The sequence below is a fragment of the Mytilus trossulus genome, chromosome 1 (genome assembly GCF_036588685.1).
Source record: "Mytilus trossulus isolate FHL-02 chromosome 1, PNRI_Mtr1.1.1.hap1, whole genome shotgun sequence".
Taxonomy (NCBI): domain Eukaryota; kingdom Metazoa; phylum Mollusca; class Bivalvia; order Mytilida; family Mytilidae; genus Mytilus; species Mytilus trossulus.
In genome coordinates, this window is record NC_086373.1 from 84,343,018 (window position 1) to 84,361,897 (window position 18,880).

The 18,880-nt window shown below is 32.9% G+C and overlaps 2 protein-coding genes across 3 annotated transcripts; one reads left to right on the top strand and one right to left on the bottom strand.

The window, feature by feature from the left end:
- Nucleotides 1–2,831: 2,831 nt before the first annotated feature.
- On the top strand, nucleotides 2,832–9,879 carry LOC134710623 (uncharacterized). 2 transcript variants are annotated; one of them, XM_063571009.1, is made up of 3 exons: nucleotides 2,832–3,090; nucleotides 7,527–7,667; nucleotides 9,525–9,879. In XM_063571009.1, the coding sequence occupies exons 1-3, from the start codon at nucleotides 2,910–2,912 to the stop codon at nucleotides 9,815–9,817; spliced, it is 615 nt and encodes a 204-aa protein (XP_063427079.1). In that variant the 5' UTR covers nucleotides 2,832–2,909; the 3' UTR covers nucleotides 9,818–9,879. The 2 variants fall into 2 exon arrangements, with proteins under 2 accessions (XP_063427079.1, XP_063427084.1); XM_063571014.1 differs by lacking the exon at nucleotides 2,832–3,090 and adding an exon at nucleotides 3,369–3,639.
- A 6,825-nt stretch (nucleotides 9,880–16,704) lies between these two features.
- On the bottom strand, nucleotides 16,705–18,393 carry LOC134698372 (uncharacterized). The gene has a single exon (XM_063560490.1). It carries the CDS (start codon nucleotides 18,391–18,393, stop codon nucleotides 16,705–16,707), a length of 1,689 nt encoding a protein of 562 aa, XP_063416560.1.
- Between the last annotated feature and the right edge of the window lie 487 nt (nucleotides 18,394–18,880).

Genomic DNA, 18,880 nt, shown 5'->3' on the forward strand with positions numbered 1-18,880 from the left:
AAATTTTCAGATCAGAAACTTTTCCTTATTTGCCATTGCCGGATAAATACATGTCATTAAATTGATTTGCACATATAAAAGAATGTTTGCTTATGATTTAAATATTATCCATATCTACATTTTCAATTATGCTAATCACATTTTACTAAAACCAATATTTCAATTTCAAGAAAATGCAAATTTTTGTCTTTATATATGAAGATATATAAACCCCAGACGATGTTAAAAGTACTGATGTTTTAATCTTTATTCATGAAGTATAACATATGATGCACGACTAATCCTTGAATATGTTACGTAACACACAGTTATGTTCAATACACAACAGGAATACAAATTTAAAAGTTTAAAAAGCAAATTCCGAAAGTTAAAATTATTTTTATATTGAAGTATCAAGTATATATCTTTCATACAAACACCATTCAGTTTGACCCCACCACATGTTCTTGTTCAGACAGTTACTCTCTCCAAATCAATTTTCTTTCTTTTTGTTTTCGTTTGTTATCTTTTAAATTTAAGAGTTAGATTTGATGACAGATTGGTGTTACAAAATACTCAAGGTTCTGACATATTTTTTCTATTTTTTTGCCGTTGATAAATTTAGAAACCAGTTTAAAAAATAAGGTTCCATCTTCCACAGGCAAAGTTGATGTATTAATGATTTGGCTATTATTTGGCTATTATCTTTATATTACTTTTGGTCATATGGCTCCTAATGGTTTTATGCACTAAAACATCCCTGAAATTCAAATATTCAGGTTTGAGATATCCGGCAAAGAATTTGGGACGCATGATATTTGTAAAGTGTTTTTCTTATTTCGTGACAAGACAATATAGAGCTTTGCATATATTGCATGGTGTCCCTTGATATTGTCATTCTTGATTCGGATGATAGCTGGAGTAACTTACTTATATCTGATTTCATTGTAAAGGTTGAAAAGGTTCAACTAAGTGATTCATAGTCAAACAGCAAATGATTCGTATGTAATTCGTATATATTCGTTTTTCCTTTAAAATGAGAATGACGTGCGTAATTTCTATATATTTTATATTTGCAATGCAATTAAAAAAATCTTATCGGTACCATAAAAATCATTTTACACTAACATTATATTGTGAAAATTGGAAAATTATTCCAGATTGATCATAGAAAACTTAATATTGGCATTAAAAGGAAAAATGTATAGATACGTAACCTTAAAACATGATTAGGTATGAAATTTGAATTTATAAAAGCAAACACCCGTTATAAGTAGTTTCAGTTGACAGCTTCATTAGGTGTAACTCTACGTATCAGTTCAATATAAAGTAAAACATAATAGAAAGTGTTACAGGTTATTTCTACATCTTCCTTTTTACTTTCATAGCTTTTTTATTACCATAGGTCAAATTTAGAGGTTAAGAACACTCTGTAAACGTATATTAACGACAGCCAAAAACACTGAAATCAGAAAATTATATCCTTTATTGAACAATGCAGCCGTGACATAACATGAAAGGTTATGAAGTTCGCAGAAAACATCTAAGTTGTATGTTCACATAGTTAGACGGGGCTCTTGTGTCTTTACTTTTAGTTTTCTCTCCTACTTAAATATGAATACTTTTGACAATTTACCTTATGGTAAGTTACCGTAGTCTGGTAAACATATATAGGCTAGTACTGGTTCATTTTATCTAGATCAATGGAACAGATCACTCATAATATCATTATTACATTTTTGGAAAAACATGAAATTCAATGTAGGATTCTGTTTTTGTATTCATATTAAATTATCGTTTATTAGTTTTGATCTATTTAATTAGATGTTTACTGTTAGTATTTTTACTAATTCCGACAAAGAACAAACTATTTACATACTAATCTACTATTTTCAGAAAATCCAGAATGCAACTATTTCAAATCCATTATACACAAAACAACAATGTGTTTTTCCATAAAAAAATCTTTGCAAAGAAAACATGTGTCTATGAGTTATTTTAGAAGCTGTGGTTATATAGCAGTGGGTATATAAAAACTAAGAAGAAAACTATATTCTTCAAATAATGACCATCATAACAAAGAATTGGAGCATTTCTACTTCTTAAGAGAGAAATGGAATTTCTACAGAAAGAAATAAAACATTGGTTGACATACAAGCTGACAGAGCATTTGATAAACGACTTGAGAACAAATAAAAGAATGAACCATTGCTTATACATATAGATATTAGAAGTTGTGATATGAGAGCCACTGAGACAACTCTCCATCCAAGTCATAATTTGTAAAAGTAAAACATGAAATTCGAAGACCTACACAACTTTTTGCTATTATAGGATTGTTACTTGTGACATCTATCTAACTGAATCGTGAACAGTTTCGAGATTTTTCTGTTAAAATTGCGATTCGATTGGTTCGAAGAAAAAAAATGAAACCTATGATTGCATGCATTTAGTGCACATTGTGTAATTGTTTTGAAAATCCGAACCGTCCAAAATTGAGATGAAAACTGTGTTTATATTTTTTTCTATAATACGTTTTTCGTTAATGTCTTTAGCAGAAACATCAAATCTTTTAAAATAAAAATATAACAATACGTTGTAAGATTGACAATGACATATAAACTGTCCAACATTGACGAAAGGATTATGATATACAACTGTAAGTCACCGTACTGCTATAACACATACTGTATAGTAAGCTTTAAAAGGCCATATGCTAACAATACACGAGAAACAAAAATGACAAACCGCAATGCAAATCGATTTTCTTATCTCCGTTATTAATTTTATTTGGCAAAGTGTATTTTCTTTTCATGATATATTACATCCTTATTGTCAGATTAAATCCATTTGCCAAGTTTTTATTCCAAGATATCACTTCTGATTTCTTTGATAGAAAAATACACTATCAGACTAAATTTTTTACGACCATGACATCCACTGCTGTTGTTTTCGGGACTTTTATGGTGTTGGTATGTTTAGTTTTACATGTGATTGGAATTGCAACGGATTATTGGACGGTCAGCGGTCCTTTGCATGCTGGTTTATTTAAAATCTGTGTTGCTGGTTTGTGCGGTACGTACGTATCATACGATGGCACCTTTCTTAACGGTAAGTTATTTTCACTATTATCAAAACCAGTATGACTATATATATTGTCATTAGAATAGTTTTATTACATTTACAATTGTTTGTTTTCTATCGTAATTTCAAACCTGTTCACAAAATCTTTTCTTTCTTCTTTATTTTATGTCAATATATAGATATTTATACGTAATATAACAAAATACATGGGTGATAATATATGGACTAATTCAGATAATTCGTACATGTTCAAACACTATACAAGTATTTCAATATAGCGAGATCCTCAAATACGAATTCAAAGCCGTACAGCATACACGCAGCATTCAGCTATTTGACGAGAAATTGACTGATGATCTCTGTTTTCTTATCACCCAGTGCCAAATATTTCATGCATATTCAAGATGAGAACAAATCAACAATTGGTACAACTGGGAGGTTCTGCGGGACAACGCGTATATTTAGGCCTGAATGAAAAATGTTGTTAGATAGGACAATTGATTTTGACCTGCTTCGGATTACTTACAGATCGCTCAATAGTTGCTACGATGCAAAGAGTTTGTCAGTCTTGCTACAGTAGGTATTAGATTGAACATGCAAATTTTGAATGGAAGAGTTTACGTATTTATAATTAGTGTGCTTCCCTTATGGTGTAATTGTATCCTCCTGCATAGAAAACTAATCATACCAACTTTTATATAGTTATCAAAGGTACCATGATTATAATTTAATACGCCAGACGCGCGTTACGGATACATAAGACTCATCAGTGACGCTCAGATCAAAATAGTTGTAAAGCCAAACAAGTAAAATGGTGAAGAGCATTGAGGACACAAATTTCTTAAATTATATACCTGGGTACAATGACTGTAAGTGTATTATCTATACAGGAGAAACATATATCTTGTTCTTTCCTAAGAGATTGTCAATATAGAAAAGTAAATACATACGGAACGGATTAAGTTTAGATACTATATAATATTATCAAGTGTTTGTTGACTTTTGTTTGAGGTGTAGATCTACTTCTTCGAGATTTAAACATTTGAAGTATTTGACTTGCAATATAATATTTTTTATTACCACCGTTTAATGTTCACCTGTGACTGTTCTACCTCCTTATGTGAAAAATATCACATACAAAAAATAAGCTGAATTTTTGTTTTTAACATTGCCAGAGTAAAAATATCAACAGTCGGCTTCAGCTTGTTACTTTAAGGAACAATTCAGATCACTAACGTCATTTTCACACTACGTTGAAAAGGGGCTGTATAGTTCAATGGCAAAATATTAGTTTAAGTGCATATTTGATTTTAGATCATTCACTCTCTTTAACGAGCCCTAAATTCACTGGTATTAAAGAGATAATAGTAACTGCAATTACGATTATCTCAATATGGCGACGGCAGATATAGGTAAAATCTTTACTGTCATTTTACTCAAATGTAGCATGTTTTTGTCACAAGTTACTCAGCTGCAAGGTTTTTCTTTACCATTACATCATATTTGAATCGGAACGGTGCATTGGAATTGTCTAAGCGCTTTGAAAATTGCCGTTGAAAAATTCGGGATGATAATCGTAACTCGGATAAAAAGATAATCGTAATTATGGTATTAGAAAATGCGAAGATAATCGTAACTTGATAGTGTTTTTATTGATATTGACACTAAAAACGTATATCTGATAGCACATGATGAAAATATGGTGATGAATTAATCGCGTTTCAACATCTTATGACATATCTTTTTGTGGATATTTTATTAATGGTTCTAATGAAAACAGCTACATACTACCATACAATTGGAAGGGTGAACGAGCTTTAAGAAATTTGGATATGGGAAAAACGCGAACTATGTTAAAATACAGAAAACTCCCAAGAACTAGGAATGTCACAAAATATGGGAATGAGCGATTAGGCAATTTTATAGGAAGTTATGATATATGGCAATAACTGTCAGGGAAAACGCATGTGTCACCCTCCATCATATTTGTGATTCATAAAATTGAGAATGGAAATGGGGAATGTATCACAGAGACAACAACCTGACCATACAAAAAACTACAACAAAAGGTCACCAATAGGTCTTCAATGTCGCGAGAAATTCCCGCACCCGGAGGCGTCCTTCAGCTGGCCCTAAGACTGTTAAAGAACATTGATTTATCCTGAATAAAAACATAGTAAATATAATAAATATTGTTTTAAATCATTTAAAGCAGGTGGCTATGTGTGCTATTTCTCTCTCCCCCCCCCCCGGGAAGCGACTGCTGGTTCAATTCTAGTCAATACCCGTTATGCCATAATGAAGTAGGAAAGCCGTTTAGTATTCGCCAGAGACAGTTTGACGAGAAATTAAGAACAACAGTTTTGCACTTTTGGGATATGGGATATTGCTCCTCCCTCCATTTTCTCCCAAAACAACCCACCTTAAACGCGCACATAACATTGAAACTTTGAAAACAATTAGAATATCTACTTACCACAATACCTGACCCGACAGCTGCCTCATTGTCAATATATTGAACAGGTACATAGATATAGGAAGATGCGGTGTGAGTAAACTCTCCATCCAAATAACAATTTCAAAAAAGTAAACCAATACAGGTTAATATACGACCTTCAACATGTATACATTAAAAGGTAATACATATTGTTGTCTGTTTTAAGGGCATTTTTTAATAAAAGTGTGAATTTCAGACCTAAAAAAATTAAAATCAACTTGTCAAAATTTTTATTTCTAGAGTTATTTTGAATACCTCTATTGTAGACCTGTTTGTAAATAAAAATAAAAAGTGCAATCTTAAATACTCTTTAAAATGATATCATTTTCATAATGTATGTACTGTTTCGCAAAGGACATTTGTCCACTACGAAACTGCTTTTAAACGCACATCTTATTGCATTTTAATGTTTCCTATAGACATTCTAGTTTGTTTTACATTATAAACTAGAAAGATCTCATTTTTTTCTGAATGTGAGAACTATTTTCATCGCTAAATATTAGACAGTACTTTACATATAAACGTACAACTTATGTTACGTAGTGGACATTTTCATGAGTGTCGAGTGGAAAAACCCGTTTGGATCGTACTGGACAAAAAGTTTCGTAATTGACATCAAACCTATACTATGTTCATAGCATACTGAAAATTGCATTAAACTAACCCTTGCTATTTGTGTTGTTTATATAGAATTGAAAAAAATAAAAATCTCCAATACTTGTTTCGTAGGTGACCGTTTTGTAGTGGACATATTTACATGTTTTTTTTCCCCACAATCTCCATATTGCAATAGTAACAAGAAAGATTATATTCATCAAAACACGTATTAAGCTGTACACTGATTTTGTTTCATAATTTTAGAACCTGATACTGAAGGGGGTTTGAACCGTTTCGAAGTGGACATTAACAAAAATACGGTATCACTCTGGTCTATTTGATGTGCACTTTTTTGTCAACAATTAAAGTGCCGTTATTAAAACATCATTTCTTTTGTAAGACCCTTATGTTTATATCTCTTGCAAACATTGAGCATGAATGTTGAATAGGGCGTCTAGGGAAATGCCAGGAATCCATAGCTTATTAGTCCCTCTAAAAATATTATGTTTCTTTGCTTAAAAAATGTTAAATCTAATTCCATGTAATGACTGCAGAAAAACATTACTTGTAAAGATCATAAACATTTTTTTTAAAGTGGCTGGGACAGGAAATCACGGTTTTGTAAAAAAAAAAAACGCCAATAAATCTAGAGATATATTATATAAATTTGCCTTAAATATTAACCTGTAAGTTTCTTCATTTTTTTTATTTTCCGTTAATGTCATCCATTAACTGTACATTTGCATTTTAATACACACAATACCATTGAAATGCTGAAAGACACATTTATTTTTTCAGTTACTATTATCCAATAAAGAAATTACGATTATCAAACAAGAAAAATTCCATAGAGTTACGATTATCATCCCGAATTTTTCAACGGCAATTTTCAAAGCGCTTAGACAATTCCAGTGCACCGTTACGATTCGAATATGATGTAATGGTATAGAAAAACCTTGTAGCTGAGTAACTAGTGACAAAAACATGCTACATTTAAGTTAATTGACTGTAAAGATTTTACCTATATCTTCCGTCGCCATATTGGGATAATCGTAATTGCAGTTACTATTATCTCTTTAATACCAGTGAAATTAGTTTTGTTTAATTAAATGGAAGGATAATGATATATAAATTGATCCTGAATTTTTCGTCTGAAATCACAGTTATCATTTTAAATGAACCATCTGAAAAATATTCTATAAACGCATGTGGTCTAATTATATTTTAATAAATTAAATACATTTAATCCCTTCAGAACATGTACAACTTATGTTATGTTTTGGCAACTTTTGCCATTAAGTAAAAAATCATGCTGTAAAATAATTTGATGATGTCATGACTTTTTAAGGACACTGAAATTATTTTTCAGTGCACTACCTTGGTACTGCTGGATGTTCCTGTGTGTGCGCCATACTCCTGCTGGTGGCCTGCTTGGTTGGATTTTGTGGCTGTAGTCGGGAGTATAGTAAACCTGTTGTCCAGAACTTAGGGGGATTAGGAATGACAGCAGGTATTGCACAGATATGTTTATTCATAATCGTGCTGTACTTTGACCTATACAGAGTTACTCATTCAAATTGTGACTTGGATTGGAGAGTTGTCTCATTGGCACTCAACTACATGTTCATATATTTATGAATTTCATCTAAGCCGATATTGTTTTCTGTTATCGGTTTAATTAATTCAACATTTTTCTTTGCTTGATAACAAGATTTTTTTTAAAACTTAACTCAAATACTCACAAAACTTAGGTTTTAAATGTTATTGGTTATCTTGGTGTAATTAAGGGTGTGTGAAATTATACAACAGAGATACATATTCTGTACACTCTTGATTAGACCAAGATACCGAATTATAAAGCGTCCCTTTACTAATATTTACAAAATAACATAGAAAACAACACATTGAAAAATATCAAAATATCAAAATAATATCAGATTATTACATGGCATTTTCATATTGCATGTATGATCAGCCCTAGGTTCAATGTCAGCCCAAGAGCCGCACGCTAAGCACCAATTCGAAAAATATGGAATTTACATCAATCTAATGCTATTATCATACAGTAAAAAGTATATGTTATTTAGTCGAAGTATATGAAACCTATTTTTATTACCTTTTGCATATGAATAAAGGCAACAGTAGTATACCGCTGTTCAAAAGTTGAAAATCCATGGACAAAACACAAAATCGGGGTAACAAAATAAAACTGAGGGAAACGCATTAAATATAAGAGGAGAACAACGACACAGCATAGAAATGTAACACACACAGAAACGGACTAATCATTAGACAAAATCCGATGAGAATAACAAATACAACAATGTATAACATCAAAACCAAATACACGAATTAGGGATAGAAAAGTACCGTGACACGTCTTATAGTAATGTGAATTCACACTCAAATACAAGAGAAAACAAATGACACAACGGAAACACAGCGTTAAAATGTAACACACACAGCAATGAACTTTAATATAAAAATGGCCATATTCCTGACTTGGTACAGGACAATTTTAAAGAAAAAAATGGTGGGTTAAACCTGGTTTTGTGGCATGCCAAACTCGCACTTTAATGGCAATGTTAAACATAACATTAAATTGACAACATAATATTACAGGAATGCAATACAAATAAATAGGATAACATATTAGACAAAGGAAACACATGAAAAATAGCAATATGAAATTAAAATGACAATATCACAAAATTGTCTGTTATCAAGAAAAAAAATATGTAATTGTGTCAAGTTTTTTTTAATCCCTGGTGTAAATAGTTTAACACCGTTGAAAAGATTTGAAAAATTTAGAAATTTAGTAAAAGAGGGGCTTAAGATACCAGAAGGACAGTCAAACTTATAAATCGAAAATAAACTGACAACGCCATGGTTAAAAATAAAAAAGACAAACAGACAAATAATAAATAGCACATAAGACACAACATAGAAAACCAACGACTAAGCAACTAGAATCCACTTAAAACTGGGGGCGATATCAGGCTCTTCGAAAGGGTAAGCAGATTCTGCTTCACTCATCGTGTTCCTTATATTTTTACAAATCCGGTAGGTCACATTCGTGAAAAGGAAAGAGTATTGTAGTTAAAACATAAGAAACATATCCGATATCATCTGTGTAAAAAACCGCGCGCCCTTGATTATAGCTATATATAACGAATTAAGTTTTCATGAAGCGTTCTTTTACTAATTTTCCGGCATGTGAACTTGAAACACTGAATCATGTCCATTGCATATGTGTTCAACACCGACGGTGCTGCGTATGGCAAGTTTTTATTTCTTTCATTTATTCATTTTTATTTTGGGGAATTTTGTAGAGGTGAATACACATGCATTGCATTATATGTTGCAGGGATCTTCGGAACGATTGGATTTCTATGGTATTATCTGTATTTCTTCAAAGGATTTTTCAACAATGGAGTGATCCTATTTTCTTCCTTCGGAAATCCAGGCTGGTCATTTTATTTGTGTGCAGTGGCAAGTGGGTTGTCCTTAGTCATGTCAATCACGCTGATTGTAGTCGGATGCAACATGCCCACATCCAATGGCGCCATAATGCCACAACAACCTGCTGTGATAACTATGCAGAACCAACAACAATCGTACCCACAGCCATCAGCACCACCACAACAACACATGTACTAGTGACATGACTATAATACATCATTACCGTCCAAATCTTCTGTGGTTTATCTGTATGAAGTGATTAAAATTTTGTAGTAGATTAAATCATTAGAATAATACTAATATATAGATATAAAAAGATGTGGTGTGAGTGCCAGTAAGACAACTCTTTATCCAAGTCACAAAGTGTAAAAAGTAAACAATGTTAAATAAAAGTACGACCTTCAACACGGAGTTTTGTCTCACATTGAACAACACGCTATAAAGGCCACCAAAATGACTAGTGTTCAATTATTCAAAAAGGAAAGGCAACAGTTAATTTATAAAAAAAAAACGAGAATCGAGAAACATTAATGAACCACACCAACAAACGACAACTACTGAACTACAGGTTCTTGACTTAGGACAAATGCAAACAAATACATCAGATTTAAAAGTTTTTAACAGGCGCCAACCTTCACCGTAATCTGAGAAATAGTAGTGCAACATTACAACAAAAAAGACACACTTTAACATATCCGTTTTAATAAATGGCTTATGCGGCGTTCACACAGTGCCGATTATGGATCCCGTTTGAGATAAGACGGTGCTTATCTGAGAGCCCCAGTCACACTGTTACGTTTTACTACGTTTTGAAAGCTTAGACGTTTTAGCACGATATTGCGTCTCAAATATTAACGTCAAATTTTTACGTTTTAAGGCGATTACCGATTATTTGGGATAAGTTTTGTATATCGCTTGCAATTTTTGTTTTGCACATCAATATGGATACTTCTTATAATGTTTTGATTTAATGAATATGCATTGAATATTTCCCAATGAAGGAATATATCGTATTTGGGTAATGCATATCTTTATGAAATGAGAAGATATACGGTATGATGAGTGCCAATGAGACGACTTTCTACCAGAGATCAATTGACATAAAACGTATTAAAGTGCACAGTTTTCCCGTTTAGATCCGAAAAGGAGGAGGATATATATTTTGCTTTAATATCAAATGTTTGTCGGGAATAACAAGTTAAACGGGTCTTATAAAATTCACTATACTTTCTTTAACAGCGGTACAATTAGATTATGAAATGAAACGATTGTCAGGAAAAAAGGTTAATTATAATTAATGTCATATGTTTACAAGCTTTGTATGATGTGGAGAGGTATATAGCCACGCTTTAGGCCCAATTTTATTTTCACTTTCAATTCTATACACATGAATCTTATTGCTGAAAAAAAACGATGTCAGTTTACGCATTCCAAAATTGAAAATTTGATAAAGATGATTTGTTATCCTCTTGTGATACAAAGCTGTTTCACAACTTAAGAACCTCAACTAAACGACCAAACCCAGTCATCAGATTTTTTTTTATGATACTTTGTGGTCTTGTTGGTAGTATCTGACTATCAAGAACATTCTATCTGAGGAACTATTTATAGATGATCCACCATAAATAGCGTACCCCGAATCGACAACGTTGAAAACGTACGAAAATCGTCCAGTGGACAAACTTGCAAGACATTTCATTTCTTTGAAAACGAAGTCGTTTTGACTACGCAAGTTATCAAAAAGTATGTAGCTGTTTTGTAAAGTTAAAGCACAATTACGGAAAAGGACTATTTAGTAGGGATGGCAACGAGTACTCGAGTAACACTTTCCGACACAAGCCGTAAAAACTTACATTTGTTTGTTAATCAAAACTTTTATGTATTCGTAATTGGTATGAGATGTACATTTAAAATCAATTTTATTACTCTGTATTTGAAACTTAACTTTAATTGTTCAATTTACAATTTAAATATCGTCGAAAATACGAGAGTGACATTCAAACCCAAAAGTTGAAAATAAATGACAACGTCATGGTTAATAAAAACAAAAATCGAAATACGATAGTGCAAAAAAAAAACACAGAAAAAGTAAAGGTACAAGTAATTTGAAGTCCAATATTGTTGTTAACAAATTCATGGACAAGTCGTATTATAACAATTACCCACTCATCAGGAACATATATTGTCTACTTTAAATTGTGGGACTTTTCATGCAAATATTCTTGATTAAATTGGAATTTTGTTCTTGAACACGTACACAAACAAAAATTGCTATTATGATAGGTTATTGTAAAAACGGCGGTCGTTAATTCATTGCTTAATTGACACAACAAAAACCAGAAGAGTAAGCTATGTTTGTAATACGTTTGTCTTTCGTTAACATGTTTAAGAAAGGTGATAATAAAACCCCACCTAAAATCTAATCTTTTCAATAGACATTTAAGATTCATCCGAGTACTCCCGAGTAATCGAGTATCATGACCGAGTATCCGAGTATTTAAATTTCAAATCTTTTGACCTCCCTACTATTTAGTATGCAACTAATCTAAATTTTTAATAAACAACTTCGCAAATGACAATTTATGTGTAAAACATGGCGAACTCCGACATTGGACATCTTGCAAGACATTTGTCAGAAGCCGTTGCATTTTTACATGTAGTGTGAGTGCTTCAAAAATTCGATTTTGATATGGTATATGTATGCACATATGTGAGCCGAATTTACACAAACGAAATATCATACAATCTTATATTTTAAAACCTATACATTTTGATAACGTAACATCTTCCAAAATCTGACCAATATGAACACTATTTGTTTTTGCCAAAAAATAGCTTTGGTCCTATCAGAAACACTTATCCAGTAATATTGTTATACTTTATATATTCATTCGAATTTTCGTGGATATAACACTATTTTGAAGAACACAAACACCCCTGCTAAAGTGATTATGCGTATAGTCTGTTACGTCTGACACGCATAGTTTTGACGTTTTGTTAATATGTTGTCCTTATTTTAGACTCAAGTAAAATATGATAAAAACAATTTGTACTTTTTTTCGGAATAGTATTTACCTGTCTAGTCTATGGATATAAGTTTTACATAACTTAACTGTTATGATTTTATAGAAAATCTGTTTATTAGTGTGGACTGGTTGATAACAACGAAACGGGAATATACGTAACGAAGCGCATTGAAACGTGTAGTGATCCTTTGTTCAACACGGAACATGCCCCGAAAATTGTAACGAAGTGGAAACCTAGTAAATATGTATCAATGCTTAGCAGAACGTAACAAAACGTACTGACTACGCATTGAAACGTACCAATGCGTGATGGAAACTTGGGTCTACACGTACTTGTTCGTAGCAAAACGTGATAATAAAGTGGCACACAACTAGTTAAACCTAGCTTTTAACATAACGGGACATTTTTACTCAAAACGTAGTTGAAACTTAGCATTTTAAAAAGTAGTAAAACTTGACAGTGTGACTGGGGCTTAATTTAAAAGACACGACAAGTTAAAAAGTCGGATTACTATCATCATTGATCTGGAATGTCCTAACATTGGCTGCTGCCCAAGTCACACTGTCGAGTTTCAAGAGCTACTCTTTACTACGTTTTGAAAGCGTAGTGAAACGGGAATATACGTAACGAAGCGTATCGAAACGTAGTAATCCTTTATTCAAATCAGGACCTGTCCCGTATGGATTTAAAGATTGAAACATATAGAAACCTAGTAAATGCGTATCAAAGCCTAGCGGAACGTAACAAAACGTGCTAACTACGTATCGAAACGTATCAATGCGGTGCGTGGTGGAAACATGGGTCTACACGTACTTATACATAGCAAAACGTTATAAGAAAGTAGCACAAACCTAGTAAACCCTAGCTTTCAAAATAATGGAACATTTGTATTCAAACGTAGTTGAAACGTAGTATTTTAAAACGGAATAAAACGTGACAGTGTGCCTGGGGCTTTATCGTATGCGTTCGTAACAGATTCCCTACGGATCGGAAATGGTCGGGAGAGGTCGACAAAGCACCCCGACAGTTAGGCGTGTCCCGTAACATTCAGCCGATTTTGTCTTGTGTGATTACAATCGTGACTATATCGTGACAGATCCTGATGTATCAGATTAAAACGTAACATTATTCTGTGTTTTCTGGACGTGGTCCTCTGAAACGTGCATGATCATCTGGAGAAATTTGCCATTGCAGTTGTTTTTGGCGATTGAGTCCAGATTGCATATAGATCTTGCCAAATACCAACCTACTTTGTCAAAACCGTTCCGGAATAGTCCCGTTATAAATACAAATTTCGGCAATGATACCCACGTCAGAGTTCTGACAATTACTGGAACACAGTACAACTGATAACAGGCAAAACCGTTTGCATTGCGGTACATCAGACTGTGGTAGGATTGTCTTCCGACAGTACCTGAGCATCCTAAATATGACGGCATCGGATCACTGTCTGGTTAGTGTCTGGTCTTTGTCGGATCACATTCGGTCATTTAGAATCGAAAAACTGTCGGGACAGATGCGGGACCATGCAAAAGATACAAATCGGATTGGAATCGAATTGAGAACGGGATTATCGGACAAATTCGGTTGAAAACGGCTGAACTTTGACGCTTCCTGAACAATATCTCATTGTTGTCGTGATGCAATAAATGTTTTTACAAATTTAAAATTTTAATTCTAGTCACGATTCACAGGAACTTGATCAGAAAGTTAAGCGTGGAATAGTCTTGTCAAGGCCGGCTGTAAAAATGGCAAATGTGTGACCCCAACATAAGACACCACATAGCAAACTTCAAACAGTTGCTCGAATTATTTGAATTACGAATGTCTCGTTATCAATTCGTCTGTATATCTAAAAATGAATCTATTTCTATGCAATTCCACAGAAAATAAAAGAACAAGATAAGAGCATAGCTAGAATCACTAAACATAATTTGTCTGATACGGCCTATTACAAAAATACATGAACATCTGCTCAAAAGACAACGCATAAAAAATACCAAAACAATTCAGTAAAACCGGTGCAAACTTTTTGGACGATCTTCCATAAATGGTAATGATACAATTGAAACCGTACCCAGCAAGAACATGCTGACACAAAACAGTCGAGGCATGAGTTCTTTGTAAAACAAAGTAATAGCTTTAGACTCATTTTTAGATGGGATCTCAACAGACTATGACATAAAATGTAAACAACCGAAATATGCGAAAACAAAACTCAAATTTAAGTCAATGATATACTAATAAGTAGATGTTGAAGGATTTCCCCTATGAGGCACTCCCGACCAGAGACAAAGCTATCAGTTGAAAAGGTCTCCACTCATTAGATTGATTTAAAGCAGAAAATAATCTAATAAACTCAGACTGAACGTGGCAGGATATTCATAAACAACAACAAAAATAATAGAACAAATATCGGAGTACTCGTAGTTACAGACAGCTAGTTCAAAGTCCCAATAACAGTTTATAAAAAATCATGCATTTAAGACTTTAATGTCCATCAGTACAGACATACAACATCTACTGAATTTAGTGTTAAGACGTCAATAAATCATAGTATCGACAAATTGTGTAGCCATGAATGTGCAAATGTATATTATAATAATAATAATAGACGCATGCCGCAGGATAAATTGAGACAGAAGCTAAAAATTATTTGAATGGCCTAACGAGTCCATGATAGATTCGGTATCAGAATCAGGAACAGAAGACATTTAACTGACAATAATTCTCAAATACTGCCGTCGATTAACGAAAGTTTTTACTGGATGAAGTAATGAAACGATTCAACTTAAGCATAAAGATAAAGATGAAAACGACTAAGACAATCAATTGTTTTAATATGAAATATTAGTATGTGAACTAAAACAGGAGAAATAATTTCAATAAAAGGATAACAGAAACACCCGGTTATCTGCGTAACTCTGTTTTAAAACACATACTTATTTTTATGCGCAATCTTAACTTATCCGTTCCTAACCTACGTTTTCACAACACTGTATCCGGTGAAATAAAATTGGTCCTGTTAATTTAATTGATACAACGTTTACGATTGGCTTTAAAACCTGCAATAAACCCTCCTATTAATGGAATTTCCACCAATTTGTCATGTTTGATTGGTTATTTTAATCGAATTTACATCAATTCTATTTGGAACATCTCTAGGGTAAGGCCCTGACTAAGCATAAAAAAGGAAACAATCTGATTGGTATGATGTTATTCAAGGGTTCTAGTTGAACTCTTGCTCAGTGAGGGTTGGAACCGGGGTAATTTGTGTTGACTCGAGAGGTTCGAATAAACTCGGATTGTTGTAACCCGAGAGGGTAAAGTTACACAGTTTCAAGTGAATTCGGCCGTTGTGAAGCATGCACAGTACAATTGTTATCAATTGGTACCAGGATTATAATTTAGTAAAAGAGGAACGATAGATACCAGAGGGACAGTCAAACTTATAAATCGGAAATAAATTGACAACGCCTGGCTAAAAATGAAAGAATACAAACAGACAAACAATAGAACACATGACACAACATAGAAAACTAACTTGCCGGTCACGATTGTACACAAATCATTTCCTGTTCTTTTTTTGGAGACGTCATTTTGGTGAATGTCGTCACTACTCCTTCTCCATAAAACAAACATGAAAAACACCTCACATACTAGAGACGGAACACCAATATGGGTCGTTTGCACAGTTTGGTGCGTTCAGATCTCATATGTAATGCAAGGTTCGCCGGTGGATAATTATTTTTAAAGACTTGCAATTAACCAACCGGAATCCTAGAATATTACATAGTCAGATGATATTCAATAAATTCATTCAACATATTTAGATATTTTGAAAACTAACGGATTTTTTGTCGAACGTTGCAGTTTTAGGTACACATATTCATAAAACAGTCTTTACTAAGATATCTAGCATATTCATGTCATCATCTCATTATAATTCAAGACAAAGTTTGTTTAAAAAAGAGTAAAATAAGATGTACGGAAACTGAGTTCACCTTTTTTTTCAAAGATTTATCAGAAGAACCGTTGAATTGAAAATTGTAACCTCCTTAAATGAACGAATTGAAGATTTTCAAACATGTTCCATTATTGCAAGTTACTGCCAGTTCTTTGGTCTTCTTATTTAAATTCATATGAGTTGGGTGAAAGATACGTTCATGAATTTTAGACCGTTTAAGAGTTTTAGGATCTACTGTATAGATGGCATTTCTTTTCATTTCTAACAATACTATTATAGAATCTCCCGCGGTAATCTTACAACTTTCTATCAAGTCCAGGCTTGTGTAATATATGTGACTTTCGCCAGAGAAACTTGTACAAGTAACATTATTTACGTCGTTAAATGTACAATACACTTGTGAATCATTAATAACTAGATCACAAACATCGCCCGGTAAACTGAGTTTCTTTAAACTTATCCCGTTGTAGTCAATCCAAGAAATATAGTCGCACATTTTTTCATCTATCATCTGTTGACAAAGGACTACAATTTGACTTTCAATAAAAGTTACTAATTTACAAGTTATTGAATGATCATTGTCAACTTTAATAGTACGTGCAAGTATTTCTGATTCTAGATCCATAAGGTATATACCGTCTCCTCCAACAAGCAGGACGTTGTTTGAATCGACCGTGCATATTGTATCTTTACACAGAGTCGCACACTCAGAATCAATTTGAAACGAATTTGACAACCCATCCTGAAGGTTGATGACTTGCAGGTATAGGGTTTTGATATTTTCCAGTGTATATTGATTATAAGAAATTTTCTCTTTGATAGTTATAACGTTGTTCTCGTCGATAAAGCAGCAACCATAAAACATACACGACTCATCTGCATTAAATTTTCGCGTGTGTTTAATAGGTTGATTTTCCTCTGAATGTATATGCAACTGAGACTGTTGCGCCATACTACTTCCTTGCGGGCTTTTTGAAAGTGTCTGCTGAGTACCTAAGACATGAACCATTGCATCAACATTTTCAATGACATTTTCAGGAATAAATTGAAATAACATGGTATTGATATCTTTCTCCAAACACTGAATTTTCTCTTCATCTGACTTTTGAATAGTATTGAGACGTTTTAAAAGATAAAGCAAATTTACTTCACTCTCTAATTTTTTTGTGTTTTCAATTTCTTTGGTGTTTTCTTCTGTTGTTTGTTCCAGAAAGTTCAATTGATTTGAATTGCTCGATAATTTTTCTACAACCTGGCTGTAATGAGTTTCCATATTTTTTTCTAATTGATTCATACAGTCTTCAACGCCTAAACGTAACTGATTAAGTCGATCAAACTGTTGCTCTTTATTCTTGTGTATTCTACCAGAAAGTTCATCAAATTCCTTTTTCAGTTTTTCGATTACATATTTCTGTTTGTGAATTCTTTCTTTGAGATTATGCAATTCTGAGCTTTCCTTGATTCCCATGGCAGTTTTCTCTATATGGTTAATGTCACATTCTATATGGGACCCAGATAAACAAGTTGTGCACAGAATTTCATCGTGACGTACACAAAAAAAGATTAACTTTTGTCCCGCATGCACTTTGCAGTTCTTTGTTGAGGTTTTCTTAAAGTTAGACAGTTTTTTTATTTCTTTAATGTCATGTGGTATAGAAAATTTTCTATGAACTTTACTACAAGGTCGACAAACAGGTTCTTCACAATCATTACACCATAGATCAGCAACATTATTTTCCTTAACTCTAAGGCAACCGGCACATGTCTCTTTACTTGCCATGACTGTAAATATAGTTCATTAGAATTTATAGAAACGGACTTTCAATCAAAATAACAAGTTTTACAACTTAATTATATTTAGTTTTAGGGGTACTGTTTATAAGCTTTTTGAAAAGGATCATCAAAAAGAATCAAAAGAAGGGAAGTATCAAATTGACTAAATTCCAGAAAGGATTAAACATGTATATTTAACGCTTGTTATACACAAATAATCTCCCATCTGTATTTAAATTATATAGTAATGCAAACATTGAACTCAAAAGGACAAGATTTAAATATGTAAACTATGCAAAATATATGTTATGATGGTATGATACTAAACCCCTAACGGGAAGGATTATGCCTGATGTTCATATGATGAAATCATAATCTTTCAGTCAGTTTAATTGAAGTCTGGAGCTGGCATGTCAGTTAACTGCTAGTAGTCTGTTGTTATTTATGTATTATTGTCATTTTGTTTATTTTCTTTGGTTACATCTTCTGACATC